The following is a 21,906-nucleotide window of genomic DNA, read 5'->3' on the forward strand; positions in this document are numbered from 1 at the left end:
CCTCCATTTAGAGAATGAGCTAGGAGTCTGATTTCCCAGAAGTCCTGATTCCATTTAATAAAGAACTATATAAAAGTTCAACCAGTAGGGACGCCTGGGTGGCTCAGTGGGTTAAAACCTCTGCCTTCGGCTCAGGTCATGATCTCAGGGTCCTGGGATCGAGCCCTGCATTGGGCTCTCTGTTCAGCAGGGAGCCTGCTTCCTCCTCTCTCTCTCTGCCTGCTTCTCTGCCTACTTGTGATCTCTGTTGTCAAATAAATAAAATTTTAAAAAAAAGTTCAACTAGTAGGTCTTAGAATGTACTTAAGAACTGGTGGTAGACAAATGTGCTTTCTACCTCTTTCTGAGTGAGCTAATCTTAATAGTGACCGAGGTGGGAGGGATGAGAAGATGGCAGTAGAATAGGAGAACCCTAGGCTCACCTTCTCCTACAAATACAGCTCAATAGCTATCAAATCATCCCAGATACCCCAGAAGTCAACCAGAAGACTGACAGGACAAACTCTACAACTAAAGGGAGAGAAGAGACCATACTAAAGAAGGTAAGAAGTGTGGAGGCATGGTGAAGAAACAGATCCTGGCTGCTGTGGAGGGGAAGGAGCCATGGTTGCAGAGAAGGGCAACAGAGAGCGGAGCACACAGAGGAACACAGATGTAGAGCATTTCCCCAAAGCCTTTGACCTGGAAAGTGAGAGGGTCTGAATTTCATGAATTCTTGTAACCAGTGGGGCGTAAAGCCTGGAGTTTTCAATGTCACTGGGCTTGGCTAGGATAGATAGGCACTGCCGCACTCTTGGTGAGATAACAGGGAGGTACAGCATGGAAACAACGTCTTAAGAGACCCCGGGGTACAAAATGGGGATATTATTTGCTCTTCTCAGAACATGTCCCTGAGTGATATTATTCATGGAGACACCTCCCCAGGAACAAAGGAGCAGGTCAGCACATTTCCCTCTCCTGCCACTCAGCATAAACACAGAGCCACCTGCAGAAGCAGTGCAGTGTGGAAACTGGCTGCCTAACTTGCTTACACTAAGCACTCCCTGTGCTTTGGTGGAAGTGCTTTTCTCAGTGATGCTTACCTCAGTCCCAGTGTACCAGACCCCTGCCTGGAAGACCAGCACAAACCCCTGCCTACACCATGTTTCCTAGCCCGAGGGTGTTGCAGGGTCTTAGTTCTGGTGGAGGTGGTGACAGGTCTCATTTCATAATCAGACTAAAAGCTCATCTAGTTAAAACTCACCACATTCAGATCAGGAACCAAACATTATATACAGCAAGTAAGGAGAGCTTCTGCAGATGACTGGAGGATAGAACAGCTAAAACACAATAGCAGAGTACATGTAAAAAAAAAAAAAAAAAGACCCATCTATATACTGCCTACAAGAGATTCATTTTAGACCTGAAGATACCTGTAGATGGAAAGTGAGGGGGATAGAGAAACATCATGCAAATGGATGTCAAGAGAAAGCCAGAGGAGCAATACTTATATTGGACAAACTCTAACACAAAGACTGTAACAAAAGACAAAGAAGGACACTATAGAATAATAAAAGGGGCAAGAAGATATAACAATTATAAATATTTAAGCACCTGGCACAGGAGCACCCATATATATAAAACAATAACAAACATAAGGGAACTAATCAATAATACAATAATCGTAGGGGACTTCAACACCCCACTTACATCAATGGACAGAACATCTAAACAGAAAATCAACAAGGAAATTATGGCCTTGATGACATACTAGACCAGATGGACTTAACATATATTTGGAACATTCATCATAAAACAGCAGAATACACATTCTTTCATTTTTTTTTTTTTTTTAAGAGAGAGAGGGAACCTTAAACAGACCCCACGCTCAGTGGATGAGCCCAACACAGGGCTCAATTCACAAACCTGAGATCGTGACCTAAGCCAAAATCAAGAGTCGCTTGCTTATCTGATTGAGCCACCAAGGTGCCCCAGAATACACACACTTTCAAGTGCATATGGAACATTCTCCAGAATGGAGATCACATATTAGGTCACAAAATAGGCCTCAACAAATAGAAGATTGAAGTCATACCATGCAACTTTTCTTACCGCAACACTGGGAAACTAGAAGTCAACCACAAGAAAAAACCTGGAAAGACCACAAATACATGGAAGTTAAGTAACATGCTACTAAACAATGAGTGGTTCATCTAAGAAATAAAAGAAGAAATTAAAAAGTACATGGAAACAAATGAAAATGAAAACACAATGGTCCAAAACCTTTGAGATGCAGCATAAGCAGTCCCAACAGGGAAACATATAGCAAAGAGGCTTACCTCAAGAAGCAAGAAAAATCTGAAATAAACAACTTAACCTTACAGCTAAAGGAGCTAGAAAAAAAAACAAAAAATGAAGCCTGAAGCTAGCAGAAAGAAGGAAATAATAAAGATTAGAGCAGAAATAAAGGATTTGGAAACTTAAACAATAGAACAGATTAGTGAAGCCAGGAGCCAGTTCTGTGGGAAAAAAATCAATAATATTGATAAACCTCTAGCCAGAGTTATCAAAAAGAAAAAAGAGAGGACCCAAATAAACAAAATCACACATGAGAGAGGAGAAATAACAACCAACATCACAGACATACAAACAATTATAAGAGAATATTATGAAAAACTATATGCCAACAAATTGGACAACCTGGAAAAAATGATTAAATTCCTAGAAACAATTGAATTACCCAAGCTGAAACAGGTGAAATAGAAAACTTGAACATACCAATAACCAGCAAAGAAATTGAGTCAGTAATCAAAAAATTCACAACAGGGGCGCCTGGGTGGCTCAGCGGGGTAGGCCGCTGCCTTCGGCTCGGGTTATGAACTCGGAGTCCTGGGATCGAGCTCCACATCGGGCTCTCTGCTCAGCAGGGAGCCTGCTTCCTCCTCTCTCTCTGCCTGCCTCTCTGCCTGCTTGTGATCTCTCTCAAATAAATAAATAAAATCTTAAAAAAAAAATTCACAACATACACCACGATCAAATGGCTTCACTGGTGAATTCTACAAAACAGTTAAAGAAGAGTTAATGCCTCTTCTCAAACCATTCCAAAAAATAGGGGTGCTTAGGTGGCTCAGTTATTAAGTGACTGCCTTCAGTTCAGGTCATGATCTCAGGGTGCAGGAATTGAGCCCCAGGATCCCTGCTCAGTGGGAAGCCTGCTTCTCCTTCTCCCACTCCCCCTGCTTGTGTTCCCTCTCATTGTATCTCTATGTCAAATAAATAACTAAATCTTAAATATATATATATATATATATATATATATATATATTCCAAAAAAACAGAAAAGGAAAAGGAAAGAAAACTTCCAAATTCATTCTGAGTCCAACATTACCCTGATACCAACACCAGATAAAGATTCCACTAAAGGGGCGCCTGGGTGGCTCAGTGGTTTGGGCTGCTGCCTTCGGCTCGGGTCATGATCTCAGGGTCCTGGGATCGAGCCCCGCATCGGGCTCCTTGCTCCGCAGGAAGCCTGCTTCCCTCTCTCTCTCTCTCTGCCTGCCTCTCTGCCTACTTGTGATCTCTGTCTGTCAAATAGGTAAAATCTTTAAAAAAAAAAAAAAAAAAATTCCACTAAAAAAAAAAGAACTATTGGCCAACATCCTTGATGAACATAGATGCAAAAGTTCTCAGTAAAATACTAGCAAACCCAATCAAACAATACATTTTTAAAAAATCATTCACCATAGGGGTGTTTGGCTGGATCTGTCACTCACACCTGTCAAAATGGCTAAAATAAAAAACAAAGAGCAATAGGTGTTGGCGAGCATGTGGAGAGAGGGCAACCATCTTGCACTGTTGGTAGGAATGCAGACTGGTGCAGCCACTCTGGAGAACAGTATGGAGTTTCCTCAAAAAAGTTAAAAAAGAACTACCCTTCAGTCCTTCAATCATACTACTCTAGATACTCACCCAAATAATACAAAAATATGAATTCGAAGGGATACATGCACCCTGATGTTTATAGCAGCATTATCAACAGTAGCCAAATTATGGAAACGGCCCAAGTGTCCATTGACTGATGACTGGATGAAGATGTAGTATGAATGTATGCATGTGTGTGTACATATGTGTATATCTATAGGTATATGCACACATATACCTATAGATATACACACATATCGACAATGGAATATTCCTCAGCCATAAAAAAGAAATCTTTCCATTTGCAGCATCAGTGGAGCTAGAGTATAATGCTAAGTGAAGTAAGTCAGCAAGTGAAAGACAAATACTATACCATTTTACTCTTATGTGGAATTTAAGAAACAAAGCAAGCAATGGAGGGGGGGAAAAAAGAGGCAAAACAAGAAACACTCTTATCTGTTGAGAACAAACTGATGGTTACCGGAAGGGAGATGATGGCGGGTAGTGGTGAGAGAGGTGATGGGGATTAGGAGGTGTGGTTGTCGTGATGAGCCCTGGGTGATGTATGGAAGTGCCGAATCACTGTATTGCACACCTGAGGCTAATATTATACTCTTAACTACTTGGAATTTACATAAAAACTTTAAAAAGTGACAGAGCTGGAAAAGATATGTCCTATTTAAGGTGATGAATTCCAAGTGATTTTTCCAATGTAGTATGTTAGAGGACTCTACTTAACACTTTTTTTTTTTAGTTTTTTTTTTAGGGTCTTTTTTTTTTTTTTTTTTTAGTTTTTTTAAGCAGGGGTTGGGGGGAAGCTGAGGGAGAGGGAGAGAGAGAGACTCTTAAGCAGATTCCATGCCCAGTGTGAAGCCCAATGCGGGGATCAGTCTCACAACCCTGAGATCATGACCGGAGCCGAAGTCAAGAGTTGGACGCTTAACGGACTGAGCTATCCAGGCACCCTGGAACCTACTTTTTTGTTGTTATTGTTGTTAAAGCATGTGGCGTCATCATCCATTAAGATTTTTCCACATTTACAGCTATCAGGCTGACCAGACTGTCTCATCATGACTCGTTTTATGACCTTTGAGGTTCCAGCGTGACTGAAGTAGAGTTTGTATTTATTACATATGTATGTTAGGTCTAACTGACCATAACATCATCTTATAGCTTCTCCAAAATGCCTTTAGCCCTTAGTCTTTGTCCTAAAGCAGTAAGTTCTAATTTTGTACTTCAGTTTCTAAGTAGATATTAAAATTATTCATGAAATACTTCTTAAAAGAACTACCTGGAGATTATGATTGTGAGTTTTTTAGTGATTTATATCTTAACATTACAGGGATCAAATGTCTTTCCTTCTTTGGTCAAAAATTGGAAGTTTCCTGGCCGTTGGAACCGTTAAAGGAAATTTGCTTATTTATAATCGTCAGACATCTCGAAAGATTCCTGTGCTGGGTAGGTTATAGCTGAAAACACCGCTCTGTATTTGAGATGCTTTACATAAATGTAATGTTTTATGCCTCAGATTTTTCTGATATTGCCAAGGAAATTGTATAGTAGTAAAGCTCCCCCGGGTAAGCCTCAGAGCTAGCTAAACTACAAGATCCCTCTTCACTGTTTATGAAGAATTACCAGGCCACACAGAATAGTTGCTCTAAGGTCACCTGTGCCTTTGAACACCAGGACATTAACAGCAGATTGTACCTGTGGACATGAGATAGACGGTGCTGTGTATATCAGCATGTTAGTAGATGGACTGAAACATTTGGTGACTGTTTTGGTCAGAATATATCTAGATTCTTAATTCTGACCTCTTATTCTCTCCAAACAGCAATTGAGTGTGCACGGCGAGTTATATTGAACCTCAGGGTGTATGACTAGAGGGTGTTTGTTCCTTGTTTGACCTTGGTTCAGACTCTTTGATTCCCCCAGTCTCTGGTTGCTTATAATCTGCCTTCCGAACACCCAAGAAGAAACACATCGATTCTTTTCAATTATCCTAACATCCTGCTGGTGAATGGTGAAACTAGTAGGTTAATCATACCCAGGTGGCCAAATAATTATAATTTATTGCTAAGTAAAGAATTAAACTTTGGAGATAAGAGTGCCATCAGAATACTTGAGAAAGTGCCTTTCAATTAAGGACACATAATTTATTTCCATTTTTTTCACATATATATATATCTTTAATATTTATATTTTTGGTGCTCCTGCCAAAAGGTAATGCTATTGACCCATTTGAAAACCTAAACAAAATATTTTGAGTTACAAAAATCAACTTTCACCATAAATTGACTATTTGACCTCAGTTAGGCATTTTTTTCGTGTCCCCCTTCATCTGTAGGAACACCCTACCAGTTAACTTACAGGCCCCAGAAAGTCTGACACTTAACATATAAGAAAATAATCTGTCAAAGCATAATTATTTTATGTCAAGTATTTGTCACATATACATAATTGTATAGGTGATCTTTGTATTTAATATGAATATTGGGTCTCAGTCATTTATTATAAAATGGGCCTGAGGAGATTATTTAGGTCAATTATATGTCTTAGGTCCTTTAGATAAATATATGGCTGCTTTTCTCAGAGTTGGTTATGATTTGTGGCTCTGCTTTTTTTCCCTTTTAAATAACTCACTTTCCTAAATCCAAGGCTTTCCACTCTAGAGAGCCCCCCCATGGTACCATGAGCTGCCAGCATTTCACAGTAACTAAAATCTGTTAACCTTGTTGCGTCTTGTACTGATTTACTCCCTTCAGCTAAACCACATACAGGCAGTTCTCATGTTGTGTGACTCTTATATTATTCTATTATATTCTATTATATATTATATATGATTATATTATATTATTATTATATTATTCATTTACTATGGTTTAATTAAATACTGCCAGTCTCCCAATAACATGGTTCAAACTTCAGTTACCATAGTAACTGAGTTAATATTATTTAAATAAGTCAGTGTGTGTAAAGTGCCCAGTACTATAAGTAGGCACACAAAACGGGTTAACTGATCTTGATGTTAAGGCTAACCTGAGTTCTGAGCCCTGGAAGAAACAAAGAGGCCATGAGGTATACAGAAAGGGGGGTGAAGAGATTTTCTTCTCCCTTTCTGGGGTATAGAAGGAAGTTCGTCTTTGGCTTTTTCCCACCTCTCCTTGTGCACTCTTCTTCCCTTCCTAATGCGCATCTCTGTGGGCCCAGTGCAAAGTACGACACGAGTCCCTTCATCTATGGTCACCAAACTCTCCTCCATTTCCGCGTCTTCTCTGAATGGTCCCTTCACGTTTGTGCCCTGATCTTCTGATTTGAAATGCCATCCAAATCGTGACCAGTCCCATACTGATCTCTTCCTATCTCCAGACTCCCGTATCCACTGCTTATTCAACATTTCTGACAAGATGTCCAGTAAACACTTGAAATTTCGTATCTCTGAAGCCCTTCTTAACCGCAGCTGCTCCTCTCACCGTTGAGGACATCCCATCCTTTCAGATCTTGAGGCTACCACTTTAGCCTCCTCCTTGACTCTCCTCTTTCTCATACCCTCCTCGTCTAATTTGCCAGAAAATCTTGTAGGCTCTTGCTTCAGATATTTCCAGAATCCAGCCTGTTCTCACCATCTCTCCTGTTACCACTGTGTGTAGAGCCCCGCACATCTTCCACGTGCATTTCGGCGCTCTCGGAACTGGCTTCCCTGCTCCAGCTCTTTCCCCGTTATAAAATATTCTCAAGCTAGGGACCAGAGCGAGCTTTCTGCTCAGTCCTTTCCAGTGGGTCAAAGCCAGGGTCCTTACAGTGGCCGGCCAACACCCGCATGACCTGGCCTTACAAACTCTGATTTCGTCTCAGACTCCGCCCCTTCTCCTTCCTCTGCTCCAGCCACACTGTCCTCCTCCTGAGCCTCTGACACACCAGGACTCTGGCCTCAGGGTCTACTCACTTAACATCTACTTCTTTAGAACCTACTTCCAGCATCAGTACCATATTCAGTTCTGTAAGGGCGAGAAAGAATAAAATTAATGTGATCTCTGCTCTCAAAAAGCAGCAAACTTCTCTAGCACTTTCTGAATTAAAAAAAAAAAAAGGCTATATAAAAAATAGCTAAACTTCTCTAGTACTTTCTGTATGCCTGGCACTCTTCCAAATGCCTGAACTCATTTGATCCTCAATTCTATGCAGGCCCTACTATTATTCCCAATTTATGGATGTGTGACTAAGGAATAGAAATGTTAGGTAGCTTACCCAGTGTTTATAGTCAGTGGAAGACTGAGATTCAAACGCAAGCAGGCTAGCTCCAGAATATATTGACTTAACCAATCTACTCCTCATTGTAGAATGAATCTTGAGGCTCAAGGATTTATTTGTCCTAGGACCTTCAACAAATGCACCCGGTGTCAAGTATATGATTTTTCCCCCCAAAATACAGTTTTTGTACTGGCTAGATTCCTCAGCGGGAAAGTCTCCTGATACTTATCACTTCCGTCTAGTATCACTTCCTAGTTAAGTGACTTAGTTCTCCACACCAGTCTTAATAAGGTACATTCAGATTTGCACCTCAGTATGACCAGAAATCAAATGTGTTCTAGTTTTACATGAGTAACCCAAACTGAATGTTGAATCTGTTTATACCAAGCTGTCTACCACGTTGTGAAACTGAGTGTAGTAAAGTAACTTGAGTGCCTTGGGATTTAGTGCTTGTGGTAGGACATTATTGTTATATGGTTTGGTTATATGGTAAGCTAACAAACTTGTCCAGGAGCTGAGTATCTCTTCATGTTAGAGCCTGTACTCATACCCATTTAACTAGTTGAAAACCGTTATATTGCTTTAGAACTTGGTAATGACTTTTAAATAAGGTTGCTCAGACACTAACTACTTTGATGAGATTTAGCATTCCTTGTCTGTTTAATATCGATAGCCTATTACCTAGACTTTTAGATTGACAGCACAGATCTTTTAATTTTTTTGAGAAACCCACGTGTCTGTACAAAAATCATCTGTTTTTCAGGAAAACATACTAAGAGAATCACATGTGGATGTTGGAATGCAGAAAATCTGCTTGCTTTAGGTGGTGAAGATAAAATGATTACTGTTAGCAATCAGGAAGGTGACACGATAAGACAGGTAATTCCGTATCATCTTTGGTCTGGTGTATTCAAAACTTTCCCTGAAATAAAGTTTGTCTACCAAACTAATCTGTGAAATTTTAAAATCTCTGTGTGGGATCTGTATGCAATAACTTCCTTTCCAAAGTAACAAAAACTGTTCTTCTTAGGTATTAGAACACTTTTCTTTCCTAGGAATCCTTTATCTAAATATCTTCCTTTGTACATTTGCCATTACCTAGTATTGGCATGAATTATTGGCTCTGTGGTTATAGCTAGGCTGTATATTTGTGAGATAACTCTGATTTTATATGCGTATAGTCATAATATAAATGTTAACAACTGGGCTCAGAGTCTGGTCTGCCTGATTCTAAAGCCCATGCCTTTAACTGGTGTATTAAATTGCTTCCAAGCTAATCCTTATTAAATTTAGTTTTAGGAATAAAGTTTACTATTGTTCAAATTTCCCAGTTGAATAGATCTTCAGCAGCAACTTGAGGGAATTTATATTGCCAGTAGCTACTACATAATCTCACCAGTGGATAAATTTTACTTTGGACCACTTGGCATATGACTTAGTATTGCCAGGACCATACTGACTAGCAAATTCTTTGAATACCCTCTAGGTATATGGCACTGTGCTATGTACTTAAGAAGAAATGTGAAATATGGTCCTGTATTAGTTCTCTATTGCTACATCACAAATTACCCCCCAAACCTAGCAGTTTCAAAACAATATACATTTATTGTTTTATAGTTTTTATGGATGAGGAATGCAGATGTAGCCTAGCTGCTTTAAGGTCTCACAAGCCTGCATTTTCCTGGTCAAGGTTGGAGTCTCATCTGAAGGCTTGACTGGGAAAAAAGTCTGTTTCCAAGCTCATTCGCATGGTTCTTGACAAGAGTTTAATTCCTTATAGGTTGTTAGGCTTAGGATCTCAGTTCCTTTCTGGCCATTGATTAGAAACCCACCTAATTTCATTGCCACAGGATTTCTCCATAGAGTGCCTCTCCACATAGCAGGTGGTAAGACAAGGAGAGCAGCCACTTAAAACTTAAGCCACAATCTCTTAATAAATAACCTGATCTCAAAATCATTTTTGCCATATTCTGTTATGTAGACGTGAGTCCCGTCCAGCCCACATTCAGCTAGGTGAGGATTACTGTGGCTCATTTTAGAAGCTGCCAACCATAAGCTCCTACTCTCAAGAAGACAGAACTAATCATGATAAAACACACACAACCTTATACCATGATTGCCATATCTTTTGGTATAGCTTACAAGTCCCATAATATCTGAGATGGAGGAGATCAGTGCAAGTTGGATTATGAACCTTTAAAAGACAGACAATCTGAATCAGTCAAGGTGTAGGATAAATTGCTGTAACAGAGTGTTCCAAAATTACAAGGGCTCTAAAAATATGCTAGTTTGGGTGGTTTTTCCTCTTTCTCTTCCTCATGGAACAGAGACAGGTGGGCAGATCATCTGTGCATCTCTGCTTCACAAGGCGCTACACAGTCCCAGGTTCCTTCCATCACATTGCTCTGCCTTTTGCAAGGATGTTTTGTCCTCTTCTGCATAGTTACTCACACCACACCTGCGTTTTCCCTCCAGGAAGAGAGAAAGAAAGTGTAGTGCAAGAGATATTTAAAGGGCCTCGTCTAGAAGATGCACTTATTTTTTCCATCCCTATCACTAGAACCTAGTGGCTATGTGACTAGGTTCTTCACTGCTGCCAGTGAAGCCGCAAATATCATCTCTGTAATTGTGTACTCTACTGAAATTTGTTTAAGTGGATATTGTAAGACGTTTAACAGTCTGTTGTTCAACCCTAGTAAAACAACATGGACAGAGGTAAGAGGAAGAACTTATAGCTTGTTCATAGCTTGTTCAAGATTGGCCTACTGAAGATAGGAGTTCTGAGAATTTACAGAAAACAAGACTGAAGAAGAACATTGGTTTCTGTATCTGGACAGCTCTGAAAGTTAGGCAGAAGTTACTCAACCATGTTGAGTAGAACCATAGCATGATTAAACTTGTTCTTTTTTTTTTTAATTTACTTGACAGAAATCACAAGTAGGCAGAGAGGCAGACAGAGAGAGAGGGGGAAGCAGGCTCCCCGCTGAGCAGAGAGCCCGATGTAGGGCTCGATCCCAGGACCCTGGGATCATGACCTGAGCCGAAGGCAGCTGCTTTAACCCACTGAGCCACCCAGGCGCCCCATGATTAAACTTGTTCTTAAGATTAATTAGGATAAAAAATATTTTCTAGAAACCTAAAATTTTGACATTCTATTTTGGTGCCATTTTGAGTTAGAATGGTAGATATGCAAGTTGAAATGCTTTAGCTCTGCACTCACTTCCTTGTATCCATATCAGACATCATCAGTAGATATTGGCATTTTTTTCCTCCACTGAATAAGGACATGACCTTACAATATTTTGCTACATCACATCCTAGGAAATAACTACATTCAGTTGTTATTTACATACAAGATAGCTATTTCCCATCACTGATCTCTAAGAAGTATTCTTCTAGAATTAGGTATACTCTCTAATTTGTCCTGGGGTAAGCAAAGCATACATGAAAAGTATTGCTTTATTTTGTGTTGTCTCTAATTGCTTTGAATTTACTACTCTGCAGATCACTCCAGTGTTTCTTGTGTGGATTTATTTTTATTTATCCTACTAAGGACTTGCCTTGTTCTTTAAATCTGAAGTTTGCTGTCTCATCAATTCTGGAAAATTTTGTCATTATCTCTTTCAGTATTACTTTTTGCCCTTTCTATTCTGTCCTTCTGGAGTGTCTGTTAGACATACGTTGGACCTTCTACCTCTTTATCTCTCTTTTTTTGTTTAAGAATTTATTTATTGATTTTAGAGAGAGCCGGGAGAGTAGTAGAGGTAGGGGGACAAGGAGACGCTGTGCTGAATGGGGAGCCCAACTTGGGGCTCAGTTTCATGACTCTGAGACTATGATCCTGAGATCATAACTTGAGGTGAAACTGAGAGTCAGATGCTCAACCAACTGAGCCACCCATGTGCCCCTCTTTATCTCTCTTTCATATCTTTTTGTCATTCTGTGCAACCTCCTGGGTTATTTACTTAATCAATTTATTTACTCTTTATTCAAATTTATCTGGCCATCTATCTTATTAATTTTTTTAATCTTAATGATTCTGTTTCTTATTATTAGAAAGTACTTTAGATAAATAGGCAGATGGGGTTAAGAGATACAAACTTCCAGTAAAATACATAAGTCATGAGGGTGTAATAATATACAGGATAGGGAATATAGTCATTAGTATTGTAATAATTTTTTATGGTGAGATAGTAGCTAGACTTACCATGGGGAAGGTAATTTTGTAATGTATATAAGTATTGAATTACTGTGTTTTACATCTGAAGCTAATAGCATATTGTATGTCAAGTAAAGAGTTGATCCCTCAACAACATGGTTTGAACTGTGGAGATTTACTTATATGCATATAATTTTTGATAAATATAATACAGGACCATAAATATATTTTCTCTTATGATTTGCTTAATAACATTTTCTTTTCTCTAGCTCACTTTATTGTAAGAATACAGTATGAGATATACAGAATATATAAAATGTCTATGAATTGTTTATATTATTGGTAAGGCTTCCAGTGAAAGTAGGCTATTGTTTATATTATTGGTAAGGCTTCCAGTGAAAGTAGGCTATTAGTAGTTAAATTTGGGGGGACTCAACATTATATTTGAATATTCAACTGTAGGGGCTCAGCTCCCCTAACCTCCACATTGTTCAAGGGGCAGCTGTACTTTAATAAATAAAGAAAATTACTTTGTAGTTCTCTAAAAAAATCTGTCTGGACTTTTTTTTTTTTTTTTTTAAGTCTTTTGTCATACTTCTGAGTCCTTTACATCTTTGGTCATTTTTAAAGTGTCTAGCGGAGTGTGTCTCTGCTAGTTTTGTGTTTCTTAGATCTGCTGACTTTTGTTCTTGATGTGTTATGTCTTGTGACTTTTCTCATTTTGAATTGTGAACTCCTCTTCAGCAGGGCTTGTCTGTAGAAATTTTTTTATCGCTTTGGAAAAGGCCTTGGATTTGTTTTTGACAAACACTCCAAGGAGTTTCTAACCCACTCAAAGTATAAATACGAACTTCAGATCATAATGAAGATGAGAAGGTCTTTGAAATGAAAAGAACCTTTTCAGTATTTTTTCTGACCCAAAGCTCAGCCCAAGTCAAATAGCCTTCTTTATTGTCTCCTTACCAACTGCTCTGGATAGCTAGAGCATCAGTTTCTACACATACTTCGGTTTGTGGTTTGCTCTTTGCTTATTTTCCCTGGAAATTTTCCTTGCCTTCTTTCAAGCTTTTCTCTCTATTTAATAAGACATGTGTTCTATATCATCCACAATTTCCAGATGTTTGTAGCTGTGGGATTTTTCAGGTATAACAGAAGTGAAAGCAAGTTACTGGTTTTATTATAAATTCAGAATGAATTTAAGTGTTGCACTTATTCCTCGTGATAATATTTCTGTCCCTGCAGACACCAGTGAGGTCAGAGCCTAGCGACATGCAGTTTTCCATGATGAAGACAGATGACCGAACGTCTGCTGCTGAAAGCACGGTGAGAATTCAAAGTCACAGCCGTGTCCAAGTTATTTTGATAATTTCATAGACTATGCTTTCTCCTTTTCCAGGATGGTTCCGAATGTATATGGATAAATAAATTATGGTGTGTCATTTGTTAAATTAGTAAAGACTCCAGTGTCTGAGGCATACGTTGCTTTTGCTGCTGCTGACAGTAGCACAGGAAATGAGGACATCTTCTTATTACTCTTGGTGTTGCTTTTCTCGTTCTTGTGGTAGCAGAAACAGCGAGGGTACCTTTATAAACAGAAGACTGATTTCTACGTGATTTTTTATTTTCTCTCTTTTGGAGGTGGTGACCAGAACTCTGGAATTTGTAGTTTTTGTTAATGTCTTAGATGCAATTTCCTTGCCACATAGTATTCTGAAATCCAGAGGATCTTCGCAATTACCCAGAAAGCCAGCCAGAGGGAAAACAAAACAAAAACCAAGAGGACAACCACCGCAGGGTCCCCATAAAACTGTAAAACCCCAGTATCAAGGGCAAAGAAGATATTAAGCTCCTGGTATTGCCCTAAAACCTGTATACTACATAGATACTACTTTTATTTTTAATTCGTTCCCATTATTCTCATTCTTTTTAATTTTTTTTAAAAATTTTAACCTATTTAACCATCACGAGGTTCAATACAACAAATTCCATAATAACCTTTTAACTTGGACTTTTTTGATACATATACCTGTGTTTTTCTTGCTTTTCTATTTTTTTTAAATATTCATATATAGATGAGCTTCAAGGTAATCCTCTTTCCCCAATCAAGACTAGCCCTATATATAAACCAGTTTAATCCTCCTTTATCCCGGGAAAGGGGAGTTCTTTAACAAAGATATCAAGATACAAACAGGAAGACTCAAAATAACCTTCCTTGTCCACACTGAGGATTTATAACCACACTCCCATCTTTTTCTTCTGCCTGTGTTCCTGTGTATTTGTTTTTGTTCTGGTTGTATATAAACCTTATACTTGGGGTTCATTTTGGCTGGGTTCTTTTTTTCTTGTCATTTACTTTTGTCAGTCTTTTTGTCTGTTTTTGTTTGTATACTTTATAAATCTTACCTTTGGGACCCATTCTGGCCAGGTCTTCTCTTTTTTTTTTTTTCTTTTCTTTTCTTTCTTTCTTTCTTTTTTTTCCCCCTGTCTCTCTCTTTCTCTCTTTTTTTCTCTTTCTTTTTGATGGGAACTCCTGATTGCACAGAAGCGTTTCAGGGTGCACCTTGCCTGGATCGTGGTTGATATATTCAGCTACACATCCCCTCAGCCACTTCTCACCAAAATGACTAGGAGGAGAAATGCCCAACAGAGGAAATATTCAGAGACTGTGCCCTCTCCATCAGAGAGCTATTGGATATGGACATAAACAGTATGTCGGAAAGGGAATTCAGGGTAACAATTATCCAGGCAGTGGCTAGGTTGGAGAAAGCCATTAATACAAATATATTTAAATGCAATACTCTTCTTTTTCTTAAAAAGCTATTATTGACTCGATAATGACTTATAATTGATAGACTAAGGAACTGGGTCAAAGTGTTTCTCTTCTTATATGAATCCATCACCCTTAATGAGCCCAAGTAAGCAATACACTCTTTTCTCTCCCTCACACAATTACATCTTCCACTAAGAATTACAGTTAAGTATTGACTTGTGTGAGTGACAGAGGGACACTAGTCTAGCCGCATTGACCAATGACCTGCAGGAGATGGAAAGAGTGATGCAAAAAGCCAAGCGCATTTATCCACACCATGTGGACTGTAATTCCCAATGGCTCAAAATCAGAATGACCTCTTAGGCAGGAAGACTCTGTACTCCGAAATGCGCTCATTTTCAGTGGAACTGTGTTGGACTTCTGTCCCTGTGCCGTACAGTACTCTAATGAGAGGTATAGAGAATTTTTAAAAGTTAATCAACCCAGCTACTTTAGTGTAACTCTTAAAGGTGCAAAGCCAAGGACCCTTCTCAGACTGTATATTAATACAATGTATTTTTAAAGTCACGTTGTTATCGTATTAGTTAAAACATTTATTTTTTTTTTTTTTAAGATTTTATTCATTTATTTGACAGACCGAGATCACAAGTAGGCAGAGAGGCAGGCAGAGAGAGAGCAGGGGAAGCAGGCTCCCTGCTAAGCAGAGCCTGATTTGGGGTTCAATCCCAGACTCTGGGATCATGACCTGAGCCAAAGGCAGAGGCCCCCTTGTTAAAACATTTAATGTAAACTTGGCTCATGTTTTCATCATTTAGGCTCATCTATTTGAATTTGCTTATTGGTCTTCATGAAGTCCTAAGTAATTCATTCCACAATCTCTTAATCTTTCCTGGCAGATCAGCGTGGTGGTTGGCAAGAAAACGTTGTTTCTTTATAATCTGAATGACCCAGATAGTCCAATTGATCTGGAATTTCAGCAGCGCTATGGGAACATTGTCTGCTACAGCTGGTATGTACAAGCAGCTCATTACCAAAAGATGTCCCTGTGTTCTTCCTTACTCATTATATTTAATTTTTGCCCATAGCATTTGCACTTCTATATGTCACGTTTTCTGGATTATAGACTATGACTTCACATGGGAAACAACCTAGCATATTATCTGGCCCTCGACAAATTATGTTCTGTAGTTCTTTACTTCTAATGTACTTGATGATTTACTGTGTTGCCAATGATAGCTAACCCTCCTTTTACTGTACCGTTGCCTTTGTTGCTATAGGTATGGTGACGGCTACATCATGATTGGTTTTTCACGTGGAATTTTTGTGGTCATCTCCACTCATATTCGAGAGATTGGTCAAGAGATATTTCAGGCTCGTGACCACAAAGATAGTCTAACCAGTATTGCAGTCTCACAGACCCTTAATAAAGCTGCTACGTGTGGTGATAATTGGTAAGTTACACTTAAAAATTCCCAGGAAAGCTTATGTAAGGAATGTTTAAGAGATACAACAAGAGGGGCGCCTGGGTGGCTCAGTGGGTTAAAGCCTCTGCCTTCGGCTCAGGTCATGATCCCAGGGTCCTGGGATCAAGCCCCATGTTGGGCTCTCTGCTCCATGGGGAGCCTGCTTCCTCCTCTCTCTCTCTCTCTCTGCCTGCCTCTCTGCCTACTTGTGATCTCGGTCTGTCAAATAAATAAAATCTTAAAAAAAAAAGAAAAGATATTCAACAAGACTTTGATAGCCTGTGGGAATCTGTCAGCCGAACTCTCCTGCACTCTTAAAATATGTTTGCAATTGAAAACTTCTAAGACTTCCTGCTAGAACACGCAGGCTGAAACCTAAAATGCTAAATGTTTACCAATGACAAAACCTAAAACGGAGAATTTTGAAAATCAATCTTAAAATAGGTGGTTCCGGGTAGTGTGGAGTCAGCATACTCCACCTTATACCTCTCACTGATTAATTACAACCATAAAGCCGGGGCAGAATGCATGGAACAGCTCTTTAAGGGCTCTGGAAAGTAAATAGTAGATCGAAGAAGAGCAGAACTTGAAGTGCCACCGAACCAGGGAGGAGTCTCCCAGTTTGTCTTCCAGTCTCTTGAGACTCAAGGTAGCCAAAGTCTGGAAGTAGACACCAGAGTATAGACAAGAGGGCTCTGCGTGAAGCCCTCTGGTTCCGGCTCAAGTTGCAGGAAAGATAACTCCACTAACAAGAGTTGGGAAGATCTCCCAGCTTCCTTTCTTTTTCCTTGTTCTTTCGTGCCCCAGCCACCATGCCACTTTGCAGTAGCAGCAACAGCCGTGGGAGGAAGGACCCACAGACACCCGCAACTCTGACAGAGGATAACCTTCCTCCAAGCAGAGGACCTATGGTCCCAGGAAGTGGGGCAGCCCCTGTTGCTTGTTCTCTGCGCCCTCACACTGCTTGGCCACAAGTATGGGTCCAGTTGTGGAAGGGCAAGGCACATCAGGGTAACTAGATCCCCAGCTTTCCTGCTGGGAGACCAAAAAAGGGAAGCCCCAGAGAATCAGAACATACCAGGGAGATTTTGTAGAGGAAAGAGCTCTGGAAAGTAACCGGCTAAAGACATTTGTGAACTCCCAGGTTCACTCCTGAGCTATATATGTGTGCATCATCCTAAATATACCAAAGACTTCAAGAACTGAACCAAGGAATAGACCTTAGTGCAAGTCTTGTGGATCACAGAGTGAGCAGAATAGGTAGATATCTGAGTACGACTGCAAAGCCTTTGAAAATGGAACTGACGTTGAAACCTCAAGCCACAGAAGGCTGTTTGATACTCATAGCCTGAACCCAACTGGGTTGATTATTAAAAAAACAAACTTTAACCTTCTCCATGGGATTTAAACAAGATGCAGGAGTCTTGGATGTAATGTTCAGAAGGTCCAAAATAGAACCCAAACTTACCTGACATAGGAAAAATCAGGAAAATTTCAACTCACCTGAGAAAAGGCAATCAAAAGATGCCAGTGCCAAGTCTTAGAAAAGAAAGAGAATCTAGAAAGAAAAACTAAATGGAAGCTTTTAGACCTGAAAAATATAATTAATGCAGTACTTACTAACAGAATGGAGATCATAAAATGTCTAGACCAAAAGCTAGACCAAAAGAAATACCCTCCGTGAGCACAGAGAAAGAAAAGATTGGAAAAAATAAACAAAGCCTCAGGGGCCTGTAAAACAATACCGAAACATCTAACATTTATGTCACAAGAGTCTCAGAAATAATGGCTGGGAACTTCTCACCTTCAGCAGAAGACAGACCTGTCTATTGTAGAAGCTCAGCAAATCCCTAAAAGGATAAGTCCAAAAGAACCTAGCGCAGACGCATCATAATCAAACTGCTAAAAAACTAACTATGAAGAAAAAAATCTTGAAAGCAGTTAACGAACAACATTTTAAGTGCAGGTTTCTCACCATAAGCCGTCAAGGCCAGAAAGAAGCATCACGACTTTCTAAAGTGCTGAAGGAAAGGGACTGTCCGCTGAAATTCATCACCCAGTGAAAGTATCCATCAGGAATTAAGTGAAATGGAAACATTCGCAGATGAAGAAAAATGAGAATTTACTGCTAGCAGACCTGCTCTAAAATTGCTAAAGGAATTGCTTCAGATGGAAGAAAACAGATTACAGAAGAAAATTTGGGACGTCAAGAATAAAGGAAGAGCAGGTGTCTGGATGGTTCAGTTCATTAAGCATCTGCCTTCAGCTCAGGTCATGATCCCTGAGTCCGGGGATCGATCAGCTTCCTGCTCAGTGGGGAGTCTGCTTCTCCCTCTACCCTTCTACCCCATCTTGTGCTCCCTCCCTCTCTCTCTCAAAAATAAATAAAATCTTTTTTAAAAAAAAAAAATGAAGAGAGGCAGAAATGGTAAATAGATCTTTTTTTTTCCTTTAAAGATCTTTAACATATGGTACTGTTGAAAGTAAAAATGATGTTATTTGATAGTGTGTTCCGTGTTTAAGATGCAGTACATATGGCGAGCACAATAGAAAGGGGAGAGTGTCAGTTAAGTGTCTGCCTTTGGCTCAGGTCATGATCTCAGGGTCCTGGGATTGAGCCCCTGTGTCATCTAGTAAAATACTGATTCTAAAGAGCTTCTGAGATGTTAACTATCTATGCTATAATCTAGAGTAACCACTAAAAATATGCAGAGATACATACAAAAACACAATAATAAGTAAATTAAAATGGAATACTGAAAAATGTTCAAGTCTAAAAGGCAGCAGGACACAGACCTGTACCCCTGGGGCTAATAATACATTATATGTTAATAAAAAAAATAAAAAATTGTATTTAAAAAGCCCCTGGGTGGCTCAGTGGGTTAAAACCTCTGCCTTTGGCTCAGGTCATGATCCCAGGGTCCTGGGATTGAGCCCCACATTGGGCTCTCTGCTCAGCAGGGAGCCTGCTTCCCCTTCTCTCTCTGCCTGCCTCTCTGCCTACTTGTCTCTCTCTGTCAAATAAATAAATAAAATCTTTTTAAAAAGTTATATTTTTTAAAAATGAGCCAAGTTAAAAATAAATAAGTAAAAGGCAGCAGGAAAGGAGAAATAAGAACAAAAGAAACAACAGAAAACAATGAAACAGTGGATTTAAGTTCAGACAAATCAATTAATTATGATAAATGTGTAAATGGCAGTGCTATTGGACATAGACAATTAGAATAGAGTTTTTAAGTGACCCTGTTGCCTGTTGAAACTCACTTCAATGTAATGATGTAATGAAACAACTAGGTAAAAAATAAAAGGATGGAAAAAGTTCATCTAAATGCTAACCAAAAGAGAGCTAGGTGGTTAGGTGGGTATCAGACAGAGAGCAAAGAGAATTACCAGGGATAAAGAGGCATATTGCATATTGACTAGATAAAGCGATGCTAAGTGAGTATGCACCTAACAACAGAGCCCCAAAATAGAGGAAGGAAAAGCTGGCAGAACTAAAGGGAAAAATAGACAACAGTAGTAGTTGAAGTCTTCAAGGCTCCGCCTTTAATAAGATGTGGAACAACTAGACAGAAGATCAACAAGGAAATAAACATGTCAAATTGACACTTACTAAGCAGAGTGCAGGGTGCCAGGTCCTGAGCTGTGGTTCAACACGCAAGAAGAAGAATCGAAATAGAAAAGTTCATTATTCACAGGTTCTGGAGGAAGTAACCAGCCTGTCTTGACCTCAGAGAGAGGTCAAGGCCCAGTGCAGATAAAGACACAGAACCCGGGGCATGTACTTTCTATAGGGTTTATGAAAAAAACAATAGCACCCTGAATAGACTGCTTTCGGGTTCCCAGGGTGAGGCCAGATTGGTAAATTCTAACCAGAAGTGTGGGGTTTTGGTAAGTCCCAGAGATTTTATCCTAGGGGCACGTAAGATAAATATGTGCTGGGAGGCAGGAGAGACAGTTGATCATGGGGCTTTTGGGGAAGTCACATCAGGATCTTACATCTGCTTGGGACTCTGTGAGCTGCTCTCTAGGGCACGCATTTGCAGAAGGGACTAGTGTTAGGTCACTGCAGGCCACTTGGCCAAACAGGGTGGATGCTGAGGCAGCAGCAGCATGGAGGAACTTAGCTAAATTCTCAACAGACTTGGAGAGCACTATAAACCCACTAGACCTAACACTTCTATAGAACGTTCCACCCAACAACAGAATCCATATTTTTTCTATGCACCCATGGAACATGCACTAGGGTAGTTTGTATCATGAACCATGAAACCTCAACAAATTTAAATTGAAGTCATGCAAAATGGGTTCCTTGGCCATAACGTAATCACACTTAAATAACAGGAAAACATCAGGAAGATTCAGTGAACACTTGGAAATTAACCTATTTCCAAATATTCATGAGTGTATCTCAAAGCAAATTGAAAAATACATGCAACTGAGCCATGATCCTCCAATGCTGACTTGAACACCTTGCTCTAGCGTCAGACGCAGCCTTCCCTCTCTCCCTTCTTGCTCCCGGTGGCCCTGGGGGTGTGTGGGCCAGGGGTGGCCCCAAAGAGTAGGAGGCGGAGGGGGAGCAGGTGTGCAGGTCTAAGTGTCTGCATCTGTGCACTTGCAGCAAGAATTGAGAGGAGCAGGAGACTGCATGGATAGGGCCAGGAGCAATGGCGTCCAAAGAGCAACAAGCAGTAAAAAGTCTCAACATGGACAATTGCCAACCAGGAAAATGATCAAAAGGATCAAGTTGCCAATAAAGGAGAGCCTTTGGCCCTCACTTTAGAAGCTGACTTTTGTGTGCCTAGAGTAAATCATAGGTGGTTCCATGCTAGGCATCCCATCCCACAGTATAGGTGGGACATGATTCAGGTCTAGGAGAACCACAGGCAAGGATGAGAGAAGAGAATATGGAAAGGATTAGGGAGGTGGGGGGAGATGAGCCAGCTGAAGGAGAAGCAATTCGGTCATGGTCTGGGGGCGGTTAGCATGGACCCTCCTCAACATGACCATCACGAGGACTTTTGCCTTACCCCTTGAATCCTGATGTTTTGTTTCCTAAAGTTAACAGGAAGACACACTTGTTTCCTAAACTTACATGTTCTCAGTATACCTTTGTTGCAAACCTTTTGGTGTTATGTGTCTCTTGTGGGTCTCCTACAACTAACTTCTACTCTAATGTTGTCTTTTGGCTCAATCTGTAAGATTCTGTCAGCAGGGGAATTTTACTCTATTGCATGGAAAGATGTTCATTATATATTGTGAAGTTAATAAAGTAGTTTAGGGCGCCTGGGTGGCTCAGTGGGTTAAGCCGCTGCCTTCGGCTCAGGTCATGATCTCAGGGTCCTGGGATCGAGTCCTGCATC

General features: G+C 39.9%; 1 protein-coding gene and 1 pseudogene across 1 annotated transcript in view; both read left to right on the plus strand.

Annotated features, from left to right (window-relative positions):
* The window catches only part of WDR19 (WD repeat domain 19), a 99,348-nt gene that overhangs the window by 9,717 nt on the left and 67,725 nt on the right, over positions 1 to 21,906 (plus strand). The window contains exons 5-9 of the mRNA XM_059382634.1: positions 5,243 to 5,358; positions 8,915 to 9,030; positions 13,553 to 13,633; positions 15,977 to 16,089; positions 16,358 to 16,531. Of these exons, the coding sequence (XP_059238617.1) occupies positions 5,243 to 5,358; positions 8,915 to 9,030; positions 13,553 to 13,633; positions 15,977 to 16,089; positions 16,358 to 16,531 (600 nt within the window). The remainder of the gene's footprint in view (positions 1 to 5,242; positions 5,359 to 8,914; positions 9,031 to 13,552; positions 13,634 to 15,976; positions 16,090 to 16,357; positions 16,532 to 21,906) is intronic.
* Positions 21,149 to 21,580, plus strand: LOC132015515 (protein BEX1-like; annotated as a pseudogene).

The sequence above is a fragment of the Mustela nigripes genome, chromosome 1 (genome assembly GCF_022355385.1).
Source record: "Mustela nigripes isolate SB6536 chromosome 1, MUSNIG.SB6536, whole genome shotgun sequence".
Classification (NCBI taxonomy): domain Eukaryota; kingdom Metazoa; phylum Chordata; class Mammalia; order Carnivora; family Mustelidae; genus Mustela; species Mustela nigripes.